We start from the raw sequence: 19,543 nt of genomic DNA, 5'->3' as shown, positions 1-19,543 counted from the left end.
GCCCAACCTCAGGAAGACGAACTGGAAAGTCAAGGAGGCCAGCTTTGGTCGGCAGTCAAACTGCCTTTCATAACCAAGACAATACCCAACAATGAAAGGACAATGTGGTGGTGCTTGTTACACGGTTTTCCCTTTTTCTAAAAAGTTGAATACCCAGCCTTTCAGGGGCCAACAAATATAAAGCACAGCCACGCAGGGACTTATTTTTACTGTGATCAAGATGTTAAATGACCTTGTTTTCTAGCTTTGTCCTCTGTACACAGTCCTGCAGACATAATGAAGTGATTTCAATGAACATAAGCTGTTTGTAATGGTAAAACAATGAAGGTCAGTTATATATCTGTTTTTATAAACCTGGACTTGTCAATTTATTCCATCCATCTAAATTTAAAAAAACAACAACTGTGTGTATACATAATATACATACAGACTGCACAACCTTTCTTTTAAAATAAATATTGCACGCATAGACACCCTAATTATCCAGACGGATCCTCAGCAGTCTCTCTGGCAACATGTCAGAAAACAAGTATCCCCATTATCAGACAGTCTCCACAAAAGCCTTGTCTAAATATATCTCTGCTGATGTGCATTATCAAGCAAAACAAAACAGGCTTCAAAGGAACATTGGACAGTCATCCCTATTATTAATATTACACCCTTTACACTGGGCTTAAGACTAGCATGGCATACATATTACTGCTGAAACGTACATACAATCATAAATTACACTAATTTAAATATTTATCTGAATAAAGTGCAGTATATCTCACCCACTCATACAAAGAGTGCATGGAGCTATGTGTCAGAAACCATACCCTGCATTACCACGGTTTTATATTAAGTTCAGAGACGATGCCTTCTAAGAACATATTTCATACGTACATTCCTGATTTTTCACAAATTGTCAAGGTTCAGCTATTTGAACGAAGACACATCAATTCACATAACTTCACTATACAAAATACAGCTTTCTCTTGAATACAGAAATCTTATATAGAATGTTTCTCTGAATGACCAGAGTTCAAAAGGAAGTCAAAATAATAGATATCAATACTATGTATAAAAATAACTCCACATGGAATGAAAAAAAAAACATTTGGCTGTTTAGCCTTCTTAAAAACTAAATATTTTACTTAATGAAAACAACAAATCTAGGTATACACAGCACCGATGATAAAAATATTTATAAATACCAAAATAAGATGCATATATGCAAAAATTGTTAATCAACTCTTCTTATCTTTTCTGGTTTAATGAAACGTTTATTTTAAAAGACACACTAATGCAAGAGTGTGGACTGTACAGGACACACGAACAAAACCTCTCTCTCACTTTTACAGTAACTTACAGTACTTCACACTCTGATTGAATACAGGCCTAAAGCTCCATTCTTCCACGAAACATGCATCTAAATACATTTACACACTCCGCCAATCACTATAGTTAAACACAGTTCTACAGTAGAGAAGTTGTGCCGTGCACAGCAAGATCTTACATGCGATAGATTTCATTCTGACTCAGGACAGCATTCTCCATAAAATAAGGCAGCATCTTGAGTACAGCGTCTTGCGAGGATTCCACTACTAGATGCATTCTGGTTCGTTTCTTTTCCTGGCGCTGGCTCTTCTTTAAACGGCAAAAAGATTTTCAGATCCGCAGGTGTAACTCTGAGGAAAAGGACAGCAGCGAGTCTGGCCCCATCCGTCACCGGAGATGGACTGCTGTGTGAACCCTCCCTTTCTCAGCACGCAAGCAAGACGCCGGCAGTGCTCGCCCTCAGCGGCCACAGGCTGGGGCTTATCTCAGCAGGCTGGCTCAAATTCAGCAATCCTGTGCTCTCGTTGAGAGCCTCCCCTCAGCAAATTACAAAAGCTCCAAAGAGGTTTCCTTCACAGGGGGGGAAAAAAAACCTATCTTCCAAAACTGCTGTTCGGAGGAGACATTTCCCGACGTTCAGCAGTTTCCCAACATTTCAAATTGGCTTTACTGAGGCTTCCATCGGCTCACGCTCAGCTTCATTACCCTTGAATTTAACATTTGTTGCAGAAGAGCTTGCATTTAATCTCAACAGAATGTGCTTATAGACTTCTGTTCCAGTTTAGCTCGAAAGCAGCAAAAATAGCCACCTCTTCAAGAGAAATACATCTTGGGCTGCCTGCCTGCCTCTCTCTCCAGGAACACTTTCCAGCAATTCCTGCAGATAAAAAAAGACTTAATTTTTTGCTCTGAATTCTAACCTTCACGCTAAGCAACACAAACAAAATGGTATCAACTTATCATAACCAAAAATCCAGCCTCACTCAAGTTTAATTCCTTTTAAACGTCTTTATTTTCTAGTAGTACTGAACTGCACGACGCCACCTGAGCTACTGATTCTACAGCAGCTCTTCCAGTAATCTCTCACATGGAATGCAGAGGATAAGGCTAACCAATGTGCCTTCCTCAGACTGACCTGGCACAGCAATACTCCTTCAACTAAAATCTTATTACCCTCTCGGCAGCTCTGGCCCTAGCTCAGCAAAGGATATCACCTTATCTTTCCTCTTAAGACCAGCTACTGCTGTCCAAGAGTCCCATTAAGGATCCTAAAGCTGCCGACAACAGAGTAGGACAATACGTAAATAAGAACAGAGAAAAAAAATGCGGAGTCTGAAAGCCTGCGCTGAAATCCATACGCATACACCTGTGTTTCTTTCCTTCCCTTCTCCGCCTAACCTTGCTCGGAGGCTGACAGAGGACTAGAGGGCTCCAAGGACTCTGTGTACAATGAAGTGAGAACACTCAGCACACTCTGTCCAATGAGCCCACAGCTGAGAGCACATGTAGACACACAACTCAGATTATTGGGGGGTCAGCTAGGGGGGCTCTCTACTTTAAAATACCAGGCAAATACATATCCCAGTGTAACAGGGCCCTTTCAAGGGGGGTCCTGTTAGGCATTCTAGGGATCATTAGGGTGAATCTAAGTAGCTCCTTATTCTCAACTGAATAATCAGTGCAATGTCAAGTGTTAACTACTTTCAATTTCATACTCAATCTGGATCTACCTTTCTGTTTGGATCTGTATCAACATCTTTCAAGGGATGAGGAAAAGAATTACTTCAAATTTAAATGGATCCCTTTTCCTGAGGAAGAAGTCTCTGTAAAATCTCACTAAAGGGTCCATTGCTAAATAAAAGAGAGCAGTGGAAAAGCAAACAAACCAAACCTGATGCGGTCTTCCCCTCTTCAAAAGTATTAATAATGTCTGAATATACATGAGTCCTGTACATGAGTAGTTAAGAACAACCATCTCTCATCTAATGCAGGGAGGATTAGCAAAGGGTCCCAAGGAGGGAGGCTTCAAGAATTCCGCATGCTGAAGCATGGTGCCGGCAGCCTCAACATGAGATGGGCCAGCAAGTTTCCTAACCTCCGCACGAAAAGAGAAAATCTGAAAATATTCTTACCTTTCAGGCTGTTCTTTTTCGTGCAGACAAATCCCAACAACAGATTTTACATTTGCACAAAATTCCTACATGAACCTTTAAGGTCCTGAACAGGGAAACCGGACTGAGGTCCTCAAAGTCATCTCGGGGGACGTCTTCAGAATGAACGATGAATCATGGACCGGAGGGCAAAAGTGGAAACTAAAACCGAGGACAGAAAGAACTCCTTGACCCAAAGGGTTGCAGGACAGAACAGGCTACCACCAGTGCCGGATTTCCCATTTTCAGGGCCTACGAAGGAGGGAAACACTAGCGACCAACGGAAAACGAGCTGAAGCAACATGCTTGCGATCGACTGTAGGTACTTCAAGTCAATAATCAACGCTCTATCTAGCGGCTGTTCTAGAAACTAGAAGTATTCAAGTGATGGGAGCTCGACTTGCTCCAACAATCACATGGTTTAGCATTAGAATAGCTTAAAGTGCAGCATGTGCATCAACGTATTTCAATTGGCTTTTACCCCTCTTTTTGCACATTTCGGAGTGAAATGCCTAGAGCCTACAACCACCAAAATCCAGCCCTGGCTACCACGTTTGTAATGTTGAAGCCAAAGCTCAGGTTTCTCTTATAGAACGGATCCTTTGACCAATTAACTGCTAACTACCATCAATGGGCCGAGTGGCCCGACTCATTGACTCGCACTCTCACTAGGCCCCGTTTTCAAAACACTGACACAAAGCTATTTACAACTGTTGAGATCGTGATTTCTCAAACTCGTTAATGGAAAATCAGCTCCTGTATTTTTTTTTTAAAAGATGTTTTCAGGTCTGCTGATGTACAACTGCCCCAGAAGCCCGCTCTTTTTGGGGACTGCGACGCCAGAAGCCATTGAGGTGAGCACGTCCCTGAATTTCCAACTTGAAGGAGGATTTCAAGCCGGGATCGACTGACAGAAAAATGACTACATCTCCTTCATCTCACAACAGAGGCGCGCAGAGCTCAGCTCCCTCGGGAGCTCGCTGACCTTGTGCTACACTGCAATCTTTAAAATCGCTGCCCTGCTCTGCGCAGAGCCCTGGGTTTCAACTCAATGCGGAAACAGGAGACGGAAAGACAGCACCAACACCTGCGATTTTCAAAGAGCAAAAACGTTTATAATTTCAGGAGGCCTGGGTTTCACAGGGGACTTATTCCTGGCAGGCTTTCTCCAAGAACAAACTATTTGGTCAGGCAGATGACTACAGTATGCCAATGTATGGATAAAGCTAAATTAAATCAGGGTGAAACTAAAGGGGGTCATGCAGAACAAGCCACTACAATAAATCAAAACCAAGAGACCAAAACAAAAAAATCAATATCACCATCACTGTCTTTTTCCTGATATTCCTTTGATTCATGCCAGAGCTGCTCTTAGCTAAAAGGTTATGTATCTCACTGTTCCCAAAAGTGCTTGACGGTTTTTTCTGCTGTCCTACAATCTTGCAAAAATAATCAGCCTTTGCTTTATGAATGTGTGCAATACCAGAGTCCTGTGGATATAGCTTGAGGTACTCTAGTGCTTCTTTTACTAGATCAACAATGCAAGTGAAGTATCTTTCTCAACTGCAGAACAGGAGTGTCCCATCTGGGACTTGAAAGAGGTACTCCTTATCCCTCTCTCCCAAATTTCCAATTTCGTAAAAAAAAACATTTTTCGTACCTGTTTTTACACCTGGCTTTGGCTTCGCATATGTTTGCACAGGTAGAAGCACCTGGGCAATGTACTTTGCTCAAAGTGTCCTCACCTGAGATTTGAACCCGTGATCAAATGCCTAACTACTGACCCACATTGCTGTGCTTGCTGTTTGTGCTTCTCCATTAACCACAAACAGTTACTGCACTTCGGTCTGCTATTTACAGCCACTCCTGCTGTTTCCGTGAAGCTTTTTACAGGAAGTAATGAGGCATGGAAATATTTCATTGCTGTGCTTTCTTCTGTGCACCCTGCGATACAACGGCAAAGTGATAGGCAGTGCCTACTACACTCACACCACATACTGTACAGTTAAATTTGCAATCATTCCTTGATCTGTAAAAGTTACCAGAACAAAGAAAAGAAAACCAAAGGAGAGGCGATATTAGTATAAAGAACAGGGAATCAGGAGTTTTAAAGCGCACAAAAGGCACTGATGTATTCTCATAATTAAAAAACTAAGATTTAATCCTAGTTAAGAAAGACATTACACACAGAACTCACTAACATTTCATGAACAATTCCCCTGAAAAAAAATCACACTTCCCCAGAAAATCTAGAGAAATGTACAAGGGATTCGGAATACTGAAAGCAGAAGCTCTGTTTGCAAGAAAAAATGCAACTCTGTAAGCAGAACCTCATGTTATTGTTTTTAAGATTAGGGTGACTTTTCCTGTCTAGAAGGCTACCTTTCTGCCAGGAGGCTTCATGACGGGTGTGGTGGATCTCAATACCTCCCAAGTGGACACATCGCAGGGTCCTGCCCACCCGCCTCAGTGCTCTGTACATGCCTGTGAAGTGAAGCCACTTTCCACCATTCCAGAGCCGCACTGCTCTCAATCTGCAGTTCTGAAGGGCATATGAGGGGCGTGAATGACAGTGATAAATAGCACATCTTTCTGAGGGCAGAGAACAGAACTTCCTATGCGGGTCAGAGAACAATATGGAGCTGAGAAAACTGAAAGACACTTCTTTCGAACATCCGTCTATAAAGGCAGATTTTTGCTGTCTCTAAAGTAAGCTTGTATACAGGCTGACTGTTACTTAGAGTATTAATTGAGAAAAATTTGCACCCAAACGTTAGTCTGCCAGCTGCTGCTCGGCCTGCTTTCCCACTCACGTGCTCTGGGATCTGTGCTTGTCAAAATAGACCCGCAGTGACGCCCACCCCCACAGAGGACCAGTCCGTTTCCACATGTGCCCAGTGCCCTGACAGAGAAGGCTGCTGCCAAACAGCCTGGCCCCAAAACTGCACCTACCAGGGGTTTCCAGACCCTAATCAGACCTGCATTTACTCCTGTGATATCTAATGCAGAATTGGGATATTTGCATCCACAATCACTTAGTCCATGTCTTTGTTGCACATCATGAATAATGTGGTTAGTTACCCCAAGAACTTCTGTACTCCAATCCTAGGTTGTTGGGTTTTTTTTACTACATCAGCCTGACCACCATGATTAATAAAATGAGCTCTGCTGGAGCGGTCCTCTCGCAGATTTACTTCCAGGCCTTTAGCCCGCACTTTTCCTCAAAGATATTTAGCTTTTTTTAAACAAATAAAACCACCCCCCCTCAGAGAAAGTAGACAAAACCTTTTTTTCTGGGGGGGGGGGGGGGGGGGGATATGACATTTTGAAATTCTGAAAAGTGGCGATTTTCTTCATCTTCGAGAAATCGACACTACTCTTAACCCAAGCCGGGTATTCTGGCTTGCTACCCAGAGTCTGAATATGTGGGTCAAGGTTTAAGCTTGAGGGATAGAAATGACCGATTCGCTTGCAGGCCGGCCAAAAAACGGTTAGGCCTGCCTCTTCAGACAACGTTCCTGTAGGCAACAATAAATCTCCCTGTCCAGACTTTACAGAAAAACCCCAGCAGCAGCTCCGCCTCGGGGTAGAAAAGGCCCAGAGCTATTTATATCAATATCTTGGACTAAGCCACATCCATTCACTGAGGTCAAGACACGGCTGCTTCCCCAACTCTTCCCTATTGTCCAAGCACGCAAATGCAAGAAGCAGCCTCTCTTGCCAGGGTGTGACTCAGCATCCTGTTTCCAACAAGAACAAAAGTCAGCAAGTTCTACAGAAAACAAGTGTCCAGAGAGAGAGGGGGGGGCTGGGAGAAAAATCACCCTTCAGGTGAGCTTGATCTGTGAACTACAGCATAACAGGGACGGGCTCGTGAACACCACGGCGCTCCGAGGAGTCTGTAGATCATTTCACCCTTCCAGAGGCCAAGAGCAACCTGCTCCAACCCCCCCCCAAAAAACACACAGCATCTCCATGAGATGTGGTACCCATGTGGTACCTAAACACCCATGTGGTACCTAAATGGTTAACTCCGCCAAGCTTCAGGAAACCATGGCTTTAAAAAAAAAAGCCTTTGTGATGTTTCCTTTCATGAATAGATTCTCCAATGTTTCATAGGGATTCAAAAGAACTACTGTTTGAGCACTAGTCTGTGCTCCAACAGAAGATCTTTTGAATCTCTGACACACACTGTACAATCACTAGCTGAGTAACACATGAAAACTTTTTTTCAGCTTGATTTTGTTTTCCACGTAAGCTTAACTTAGCTGAGAGCATCAGATAGTCTTCAAGACTTTGGATCAACTTGAATACCTTTTGAATGTCTGTACTGCTTTACTGTACTCCTGGAATTTCGCTACTTGTCAATACAATACAATTTTTTGGTTGTCCTGAAACTACACGAACGTGGAGCTAGATGGAAATTCTTAGCCGTAACATTCCAAATTTAAGACAACTATCAAACACAAAGTTTTCTTTACTGTTTGACAGTAAAATTACCAGCATGTCAGGGTTTTGGATGACTAACATGGAATTAGAAAATTCACATGTAATCCTCCTAACTGTACAGCAACAGGTACAATAATTTTTAAGCGATTAGATATAGAATAGATAACTCGTTAGCTATTCATCTATCAGAGCTGCATCCTAATATGGCACGAGTAATATAGCAAAGTTAAGAAGAAACTCTAAAGATCTAACTTTCTGGCTTCAATGTGCTTCATTTTGAAAAGGAGCACAACTCTCCCGATACTAAGCCTAGATTTTAAGTGTAACAGAGGCAATCTAGGACTCTTTTGGCAGTCTGCTGGGATTTCAGAGCTTCTTTAAGGTTTCCCTCTTTGCACAAGCTTGGAAATGCAAAAAGAATGTGACAATATCATCACAGTCATTTTTTAACACGCATCACATCACCACTGCTTGGGGATTAATTAGGCAAATACAATTTTCAGATTCCTTTCACAAGCTGTTACTTGATTTCATGAAACCCTCCTGGTTTCCAAATTCTCAATGGCCAAGGAAAAGCATGATCAAAAGTAGATATCAGAGTATGTTTAACACCTTTACCCATTTCTTACACCTGAAGAAATTGCCAAAGTAAAAAACAAATCTGAACAGTCTGGAGCTCCAATAATTATATGAAATGGTGTAAACAGACTGCCGATTTATAAAAATGTACAGAAAGCAATTTGGCACGACTGTCATATCTGTTGACACTAATTGCAATACTTCAGCTTTAAATTCCTGAAAGGTTAATGGCAAGAAAAGAAAAATTTTGCCCCTTAAATGTTTGCATTGAAAAAAGAAACTGAGAAGTTATTTTTCCTTACTTACCTCTGGTTTAATCTACGCTCATCATCGCTTCCAAAATCCTGCAACAAAAAAAAAAGTTAAAAATTAAAAACATTAAAGATAAATCTCTTCAGAAATTGTCTTTTGAAATTCATACCTGAACGGTGCATGAACTTGAAATGAACAGATTGCAATCCAGTGATGTGTACGAACATGATCTGAAACTAGCTACCAGGGCAAGATCTGAATCCAACAGGTGGAGAAGCAAGCCTCTGTTATGCATGACTCAGGTAACTCAAAGGATTTATGTGAAACACTTATTGCCCTGCTGCAGTTTTTAGCTTTGCCTTTGAAAACGTGACATGCGTTGATTGAGTACTAGTTTTACTACTATTTGTCCAGTTTCTAAAAATAATTTTTAGAGAAGAAGTTTTAAATTTACACATTAATACATTTACATCATTCAAGACTTGTACATACGATGGGCCAGTAAGACAAAATGCATCAAAATCAAATCCATACTGCTTGTATTTTAGCTCTCTTATACTAAGCTGTAAACCTAGCAAAAAAAACACAAAACTAATTGAAGAACATTAAATCATAAGTGTTTATTAAACTGTATATATATTTCTAAAGGTCTGCTTAAGCAGAGAAATGTTAAGTGAAAGTGAAATCAACATTGTAATTGGGTCTTCTTGAGTCACATTTCAGAATTAAATAATGAAATATTTACATTAAATCAGGATTTAAAACATCACAAAGTTCACCTAGACGAACTCTTGATGATCATAACTGGTCCTCTGGTATTACACCCTCACAGCCGCAGGCCCCCACAGTGCATTCGACAGGACATTGCGAATTATAAAACTTTGTAAAACAATCCAACTTGGACACAAGCAAGGTCATTACAGATTCTTAATGGACAAAGTGCTAACTCAGAGGTGAGAAAGCTGGAAATGCTGGGTACTGTACTAAAACCGGAATGCAGCCACATTGCCTTTCTTCTACTGCCCACCTAGCACTGCTCCCTTTCACAAGCACATTCCACACCGGGTTTTCGTTGCAACAACCCCCTCAGCTACTGTACATTTTTATGTTTTTCAGCCTGATGTGAAAAGAATAATAATGACAGCATTAAATGTCACAGGCTGTTAGAGCTGTCGAACTTGTCCTGGGAGGAATGCAGATTAAAATGGTACCATCTGGAGGCATGACGTGCAGAGTTTGGAGACTACAGTTTCAAGTTTTGGGATAGTTTTCAGGCCGCGAGGTTACCCTTCTGAAACTCAAAATGTTTTCACACGTTGGACTGTTTCAAGAATGATAGCCTAAGCATGAGAAATAATGATATTACACAATTATGTATAACAGGTCAATGAAAAGTGTTCTGGATAATAAAGGGAACCACACTATCCAAAGATCCCGAGATCCAGCTAGACTGTGACAGACACCTGCCCTCGGGGAAAACAAAATAACTGCATTTGCCATGCAAATTGTGTTATAGCCAAAAAAAAACCTGAGATGATTTGTTTGCTGTCGAAAACACTTAATCATGCAGCATATAAATCAAATTACTCGGCTAAGCTTTCAATTCTCTTACTTACGTGTCCAACTAACTTTTTTTTAAATCAGATTTCTTAGCAAATTAAAAAGTGCCAAATCCGCCAAGCACAGAAGTCTGACAAACGATTTTTTCCTCTCATTTCTATTCTCGGTATATGCACGTCGTATTTGTACGGCTGTCACAACGTCACAGCCATTAAAATAAATGGTTAAATGATATATAAGGGCTAGCTAATGAAAACCAATCATAATATTTTTTTAAAGTAACCTGAAACCTTTACCATAACAGCACACTATTGTGGTTAATAACAGAAACTAGTTTTGAGGGAACAATGCAGTAAATGTGAAACTCACTTTCCATCCCCCAGAGAGGAAAATGACTAAGTCAAGAACAGTGCTGCCACTTTTTCTACCACCTCAACAAAAAAAATGAGATGACACTACAGGAGAAAAAGACGTTGCAGTATCCGGTCAGACAGGCACAACTGACTATAACATGTCAGCAGAGAATAATAAGATCTATGCCTATTTAGTGTCCTTTGCTGTGTTTAAGAAAGGTTTCAGTTTCACGCTAGGTAACCTAAAACAATGCACAATGACAAACCTTACCCCGCGGGCATTAGACTTTAACTGTAAGAATTGAAAACTGAGCTGTACTGCAAATTTGTGCTGCAAGAACCAGGAACTGCCTTTCAACAGAAAAGTGGCTTGAAAGAAGAATCTGGTTTTACGGGGACAGTTTTCTGGCATTATAAAGTATTTTCCTAAAAAGGCGCAAAAAAAAGAAATTCAACTGGAGTGCGAGGGCCAACTGCCCACTAACAAAAGTGCTTACAGTGAAGACCTTCATGAATTATTTACAGTATTTCAGGAATGCATTAAAAGCGGACAGCAGAACAGGAGTGCTGTTTGTCTTGGGTCCACAGCGAATGCAATTCAAATGTCTAAGCCCAACAGGGAATTGGCAGCTCTCATCCACTGAGGCGCAAGGCCGGCCATGTGCAGTCTGCTTACTGGAGAGAAGGTTTCAAAAGTGTCGCAATACAGAGATCGTGAGCAATTGGGTTAAGTGCTTAACAGCTTAGATTAACTGGGAGTTCCCTTCTGTGCTCTTAAGCACAACAACCTTATAAGATACCATGTGGACAAAATAAAGCTGCGAATCTGTGCATGATAAACTTTCATTACATTTTAATCCTTTAAAGCTAAGGCTTCATCAGAGGTGCAGGAGCATGCAGTCTTTAATCATGGACAATTCGGTACTAAACTCGCGAGAGGGCCTCATTCCTGTCCTTGAGGATGTTGCTTGGACTGTACACACACAGGAAACCCACCGCACTCTTTGATCAGTCCCCACAATGAAAAAGGTTCAACGGCTCAGTGGCGAGCAGAGCTTTGTTTCTGAAGAGGAAGTGATGATGAGGTTAAAAGCGGATGGAGGCAATTTTCACAGGCCGAAGTTTCCTTTTATTTCCCTCCTACCACCCAGAAATAAAGGATTTTACTCTTGAATGTGCACCTCCACAAATCAAAATGAGGTTAAACTTTTACGTTTTGTTTGGTACATTTGGCTCTTCTCTATACCGGACGCAAGACCATTGTTTGGTTGTCGGAATATAAAACTGTAGTTATTTCAAAAAGATCTCATCAAATGAAAAATAAAACAGGTGAATGGTTCATCTCTACTTACAGGGTATATAAAATTCTTCTGTAGCATGAGAAGACTTCCATTCAGAACACTGAAGCACTGCAAATTCTTCTGACACGTGATCAAAATCGCTGTCTAGCTGCTGGAACAGCCCACCCCTCCCCAAGAAAAGTCTATTACATCACTGCTGCAGTCGTCTCCTCCAGACCTCCCTGCGTCTGCTCAGAGAGGACTGCGGGCCCTGCTCTGAATTTCAAATTGAGCTTGAAGAACCGTCAATAGGGAATCAAGCTTGTGTTCCCTCCAGCCTTTTCCTGGGGGCGCCTCTCCTGTCTGAATCGCCGTGATCAGGCTCGAACATCAGGGAGCAAAATTAATCCCTTTAGTCCCAGCCAGGACCGCGCCACACCTCTAAGTTACCAGTACAAAATGAGCTGAGACCCAGATAGGATCCAGGTGCTCTCCCCCTGTTGTCTGTCCTGCAAAAACTTGATTTCCCTCCAAACAGCTTACTACATTTAAGCTTCAGTCTTTAAGCCCTGCCTTAAATCTAATTTATGGTCTACAGTTAGCCCTCTTTAAAATCTCTAAAATTACAGAGTGTTCAGGCTTGTCTAGCATATTGATCACAATCAATCTCTGGATTCTGCTCTTTGGCTGCTCTACTGCCTTTTTTTAGACAGCACCTCTCCGAAACCCCTACTTCTAGGGTGATTATGTGAAAAACAATCACCACTGCAGATGGCTTCTGCACAGCTATGTGTACGTTCCTTCCAAAACGTGCTTATTCCTATTCACGTAATCAGTGTTACCATTGCAACCCAATAAAATTTCACCAAGGAAAGTAAGAAAGGGAAAAAAAACCTTGTTCCTAAGAATAACACACCTCTATTTGCACATCAGCTCGTGATCAGAGTGCTCAGCCTGTTTCAGAAAATCTATATTTCTCCAAGGGCACAAGAACGGATTTCTATCAGGATAAAGGGAGATGCTTGATCAACCTGAAGGCACAAGGGCGCCCTCAGCTGTCTAAACACCTACAGCGATGCTTTGTGAACAATTAGTCTAAGTGTTTTTTTCCTATTTCCTTCATCTCTGCGACACAGCAACTATCCACGTCTATAAATATCTGCCATTTTGCACAATTACAGCACCATATTTCTGTATTTTTTTTTAAATTGTGATATTTCAGACTGCCTTAATCAGCAGTGAGGGACAGAGTGACAGACCCAGGCTAAGAGGCATTTACTTCTCAGTTTCACATTCCAGTTCTGTCACTGAATCTCCCTGTGACACCTCTCAGGGACATATCACTTACAGTACACTGGTACCTCCACCTTTTGAAGATCAGATAAGAAAAACAAACAAATTTCTTAAACCTCATTAACAAATAGAGCTACGTTTTGAGGTGGTATTTATTGCAAGAGCATGCCTACAGGCCTAAATATTTACATTACATATGTAAATCTCCAGAAATGTTATGATTTTAGATAAATAATCATCTACATTTGAGCTCTTAGACTTCTCAATTAGTAGATGGAGAAAATTAAGCATGTCTGTTGATTACAATGCAAATATTATTTTAAACAAAGCTTGCATCAAACAATTAGGTTTAGACTATATACAGCAATGTACCAGAGAGGAGATGTTCACAGTATATATTGTACTTTTATTACAGTTCATTTGAGGTTAACACAAAACATAAATGTCTTAACTTTTCTAATTTGGCAGTAAAAAAACATAAGCCCATCTCGTACGTTTCAAATGTTACTGTGAACAGCATAACTTTCACTGGTATATCTGATGGTTCTGTTTGTCCTTTTCATTTGCAAGTATAACATTTTAATTCTCTACATTAAGCCTATGGAAAACGCAGCATATTATATGGGTACACAGGTATCGCTGAAGAAATCCAGCTAACACTTTCATACCTTCTTAACTAAAATGAGGAGTCGATTAAGGTGACCCTATAATAAATAAGCTTCACCTGTTGAGGGTTCTAATGCAAACAGGTCTATCTAATAAACCAAATGTTCACTGAAGCAAAGGGATCTCAACAGTGCTATATAAAATTAAAATGTTATTTTCATTTTTTTTAAATCCAGTCCCTTAGGGTATAATGTTTTCCTTCAGGTTTTTTTTTTAAATGTCAATATGAACTTCAACAGAGCACACATGTATCACATACTCTTAATTGAATATGGACATTGAAAGTGCCTATCAGCAGAGGGAGGGCTGCAGATTTCAAGGACTGAAACATATTGCAGTCCAGTAATGACAAAAAAAAATAAAGGTGGTCCTCTCTGAAAAACACTGTCACCCTGGATCCTCTACTTACAAACTTCTTAACAGCTTGGGGGGAAAAGAAAAGGTTGAACGTGCAAAATCGAAGCATATCTGCCCGTCTGTTGCATGCAGCGAGTGCATCATCACACACAATACACCCTCCACATGATGCCATATGACTAAACTACCTTTCACCTCAGTCACAGCTCTGTTTTCAAAATGTGATGACTAGGCATGGTTTAGAAAACCTAAAGAAGGGGCCGGCAAATCTGGCCCTGGAGAGTCACAGTCCAGCTGGATTTACACATCAGCTGCACAATCATCAAGAGCCAAGGATTTGGAACATGTGCGTTTTGACAGATTTAGTCAAAGAACTGATCCAGTTAAGGCAGGAGTGGCCTACTGTTGCCCTTGAGGGCTACGAACTGGTGGTTTTTCATGCTTACGTCACCTCTCCTATTTAATTATAGGTATCACCTGCATGAGTGACTTAAACAAAAGCATTCCAAGTGTGGTCCATTGCTCCAATCCTGCTGGACTGTGGCTACACTGGACCAGGGCTGGCCCGCAGAATAAATGAAAAGATGAAAAGAGAAAACAGTCTATTGCCCACACACAGGTTTCAGCTGAAAGCTGAAACTCCACTCTTATGTATGGCTTCCAGGCAAAACGTTTTCCCGAACTATCTGTAAATGTCTCTTAACTAGAACCAGTATGACATCATTTCTAATGGGAGCTGAGGTAGGAAAGCAGAAACGCACTGTAAGGAAGTTTCCTATTACTCTTTTTTTTTTAAATCTGACATTTAACAAGCTCCCCATAAAGATGTTTCCAATCGCTTTAAAATGGTGTTGCTCCCTCTAGTAACATTCTATTCAAATCATATTTGTTTCTTGAGAAATAATGTTTGCAGTGCTCATCGGTTCCCTTAAATAAACACAAGACTGTAAATCTGAAAACTTTGCACATTCCAAATACATATACACCAGAGCCTTAATGTAGATTTCTCCAAATATAAACCGGTTTTATTCTGGATAATAAGCCCATATCTGTGATGCTCTGCTATATGTCCCATAATAACATGAGAGCCTGAATTAAATATCAGCTGGTACAGATCTTCAATTCTCTACCTTTAGTCTGACTTTTTAAATATTCTATGTGGCTTCCTGGATACTTGTGTAATTAAGCAGAAGTATCAAGTGAAATTAACAACATCTCTAGGTGCAAAAAGAAAAGAAAATATCAAAATGAACAAATCAAACCTTATACTTCCGCCAAGAAAAAAAAAATACCCACAGGGACGTTATTCATATAAGTCACTTCTTAGGAACTTCTCGTTTCTTAGCAGTTCCGAAAAAAATAAAAATATCTGTCTAAATATTGTTAGATCTGATCGCTAATAATGACTAAAAGGCAACTAAAACCCAACAATAAAAAATAAAATGATAGGACTTTTTAAAGCAAATGCTGTGGCTCGAAACTAAAGTTGATACTACAGTTATAAACATTAAGAACAAGACAAAGCCTGAACACATTTTTAGTGAACTGGGTTGACTTCAGACAATTGCTAAATAATGGACGATAAAACGTCTGGACAATAGGTATCAGAGGCCTTGTGATCTGAAGAACAGCATTATGAAACAAGGTTACCATGCATGGGGTAAACTGTTTTCGGATTTTTTAAAACAATAAAACTTAAAGCAAATAACAGTAAGCTTCCCCCTCAAACGTCTTGTTGCTTAAACACACGAAATCTCCCTTGAGCATACGTAAACGCGTAAATGCAATGTTGTTTTTCCAATTCTGTATGTATTTTTACTGAATTTTAAATCGAGCCAGCTTGTCACTTGCAATGCCAAAAATCACCGAGACAGGGATCGGATAAGCATGCAATTTGCATCAAAGTAGCCTGCATGGATAACGACATGCAAAGAAAAATGTAAAGAAAAAAAGCTCAGGGTGCATTAGAACCTACAGGGGTGTTATTTACCGTGGCTTAATTAGTTAAAATAACGTCAGTGTCCTATTTACTCATCTCCCATCCCGGTTTTTCACAACACAGGCCAGTTTGTCGGAATAATAAACAGTAGCTCACAATCAGAAGCTACTGATGTTATTAAGGTTATTTTGCCATTACGCGTCTGCTTAATTCAGTTTTTTTCCCCCGATTGTCTTCTAAACTGGCGCACGGATTTCCAGTCTGTTTCTGTCATTCCGTTTTTAGATACAAACACCAATCTAACAAGCAATGCCAAACCGGTATTTGAAGACATTTTTTCCTGGCCAGTCCCTATAATAAAAACAAGATTTTTATTTAAAAAAAAACCAGCAATACACCGTTTAGGTGGCATATACTATACCACTAAAACGGCACAGTAGTAAGGTAATAAACACAGCCCAACCAAGACCCTTTTCCCTCTGACTATTAGGCCTACCCGACTCCTGCACATCCTCGGTGTGTCCTTATCAGCACGTCCCACGTAACCCTTTCCCTCCGCCCCTTATAGTATCTCACTCACCTCCCCCGCGTTGGTGGTGGCGGTGCTCGCAGTGGAAGCGGCGCTAGGGGTAGGTGAGCGCTGCAGCGTTACTAAAGCCATGGCCGTCAAGGGCTACAAGGGGGGCTTCCCTGGCCGGACAAAAGCGCTCTGGTACCGGGCAGGAGCCGCTGAGGTTGTCCCCTTGAGTTTGAAGCAGCGCCGATGGTGCAGCAGGAAAATAAGCGTGAACAATTCCAAGTGGCCGATTCCGCCGCCTTTATAATTAATCCATCACGCACTTTTGGCAATCGGTGCTCCGCAGTTCCTATATATTCTATAAGTGATGCCTACGGGAGTGACAGCTGAGAGTCCACTTTCTTCCTTCATGTATCAATTGACAGTTCAGTAGGGTTAAATACATACACACAACAGTTCCAGCAGGAAATAGGAGGGGCGGATGAGGATGCACAGATATACCTCTCCTTTCCCTTTACCGATGCTAGGTCTATCTCATGCGGTGTAGCTCATGTGTGTTTTCATGCAGCAAAAGCTATTTGATACTGGGTCACTGGTCCAAAATTGTTCGATGTGACGCAGTGTCACTGTCAGCCAGTCTCGCAGTTCAAATTAGGTGCCGGGCAGCCCCTCGCACTATGCCCGATAAGCTGAACATTTGAATTAAATGTGGTTTTAAACGGCAAATTACACATTGGCTGGATTCGCTGACAATTAGAAGTGAAAGTGCGTTAGGGTTTCCCTAATTTAGACGATTTTTCCTGTACAGTATGTCTTTGTCTTGCTACAGTGCATTCATTTTGTAAACGACGTTATCTTTGCCGTGCACAGTATTTAGGAGCAATGCAGTTATGTTTGTGAGTAGCCAGAGCTAAGTCATTTTCCGTCAAAAGAATAGCTGTGTGTTGTAACCTCCCCCACGTCTGGGGAAGTAAGACCTACAACAGTTTTACATTTTTCCATTCAACACTAGCGGTTTCTTAATGTTTCAAAAGGGGTTAACCTAGGTCGTAATTAGTATGTTAGTTTTCGGTTCTGCAAAATAAAATCAATTTTGTTTGGGGTAAGAGGCATAATTGATCATAGTTGTTTTATTGTTGATACAATATATGTGAAGTACTGCTCTTTTATATCTCATTTATTTTAATTATAGAAAGTGCAGTTGCAGAAACATATTGGTGCCCACAAGGCAGAAGTCTCAAGCTCAGCTGCTAAGTGACCCTTGGTCTTCTCCTTTTTGTTTCAACCACATTCTCAGTTGCGGTGGTTCAAATTATTTAATTAGTTGCATAAATGTAATAGTTCTAATCAGCCTCCAAGGTTATTTATAAGGAACTGCACCTTTTTATTAAGTAGATGTCTGGTACCTTGTAAAAGACCTTAAAAAATTCTATACACATATCCTGTTTAGAAAATAATGAGGCTAATTGTTTAATTCACTACTCAGGTTGGAGCCAAAACCAGAAGACAGGAGGCCCCAGAAGTTCAAGAGCCCAGCTGTTAAAACCAAACTCAGTAGTGTATCCACACACACAAAAACTGTACATCGTTATTTCTTAAGACACTAATCATTAAAGAAATTGATGACAAATTCTAACCTGTTTTACCTTGACATTGAATGACTACCAAAACTGTGAAGAGAAAATGAACATATAATTGCAGCAAGGAATCCACAAACATTTCTAGGTACGTGAGCCAGGCTAAGATGTGCATTATGGTATCCGATTTAAGTCACCTTGTCAGTAATGTTTTTTTTATACTCGTCAGTAGGCTTACAGAGGGGGGGAATCCCTCCACAGTAAATGAAGGAGCAGTTGTTGTGAGTATCTGTGTGACAGGCCTCTTAGACGGGTTATGACCAAGAGAGTTTTGTTGACCGAGGACAGAGAACATCGTGCTGTAATGTTAATATACTGTATCTAATTTAAGGCCCCCCCGAGGTGAGTCAGCCAAGGTGAAAGTATAGGTAGTGTCATACTGTATATATGGCTCAGTGTTTGGTCTGAGAAAGGTACTGTACAAGCTTAGTTCGCATTTTGAAAAGCCACATTTGGACAAGTAGACAGTGAATCTCCTTGCAGTAACAACAAGAATAAAAATGATATTAATAATAACCTATTCAACCGAGCCATTCTGTATCTCTGTCCTATTCTGATTTCCTTTCAAATATATACGTTTTTTTAAACAGATTTTATCAGAAAGATGTCTCAGATAAGGGAGTTTTTATGCTTTGGGTCCACACCTCTGCAGTCTTTCATGCAAACCTATCATTAGCTTTGCAAAGCAGTTGCCACAGTGTGGGTAGGAGAGCCTACACACACACAATCCACAAGCAGAAGCTGAACGTGGACAAAGTTCTGATGATCTGTAAAGTGCTTGCCTCTGTACAGACAAGATGGGCCACACAGTCTCTCTTTCGTAACCTGTCTTGTGTGTGTGTGATAGTTGTGATCTTTGACTGGATACTAGAATTGCAAATCTGAATTGAGTCTATGTGAGTTTCATGCAAATTCTTGCTGTTTGTTTCTTTTCTACCTTGGTATTTCATGTACTCTGTATAATAACCTGTATTGTATACCATTGTGTTCTGCTGTAACACAACTTTATAAAGTGCTTTTATATCGTATGATATTTACCCTAGATAGGAAAGTTTCAAAACAAAAATACATTTAGCCGATTGCCTATGAGACGGCTGTTTTGATCAGAATACATTTTCAACGTGGGAGATAAAGCACCAAGTGTTAAACATTTGAGATGAAGTCAGTGAAAATATCGCAGCAGTTTTTTAA

At 40.7% G+C, this 19,543-nt stretch overlaps 1 protein-coding gene across 5 annotated transcripts in view; it reads right to left on the bottom strand.

Moving 5' to 3' along the window:
- The window catches only part of ssh1a (slingshot protein phosphatase 1a), a 36,257-nt gene extending 18,964 nt beyond the window's left edge, over positions 1-17,293 (bottom strand). The window contains exons 1-2 of one of the 5 annotated variants that reach the window (XM_015366329.2): positions 16,779-17,293; positions 8,805-8,842 (exon numbers count right to left, since the gene is read on the bottom strand). In XM_015366329.2, coding sequence (XP_015221815.1) covers positions 8,805-8,842; positions 16,779-16,859 — 119 coding nt within the window. In that variant the 5' untranslated portion in view covers positions 16,860-17,293. Of the gene's footprint in view, positions 1-1,498; positions 2,781-8,804; positions 8,843-12,015; positions 12,397-16,694; positions 16,726-16,778 lie in introns of those variants that run through there. The other 4 variants (XM_015366324.2, XM_069182007.1, XM_015366328.2 and 1 more) reach the window with 4 other exon arrangements.
- Positions 17,294-19,543: the final 2,250 nt, after the last annotated feature.

This window comes from Lepisosteus oculatus, chromosome 22 (genome assembly GCF_040954835.1).
Source record: "Lepisosteus oculatus isolate fLepOcu1 chromosome 22, fLepOcu1.hap2, whole genome shotgun sequence".
Lineage (NCBI taxonomy): Eukaryota > Metazoa > Chordata > Actinopteri > Semionotiformes > Lepisosteidae > Lepisosteus > Lepisosteus oculatus.
The sequence above is the reverse complement of the archived record's forward strand: the minus strand, read 5'-3'. Positions and strand labels throughout refer to the sequence as shown.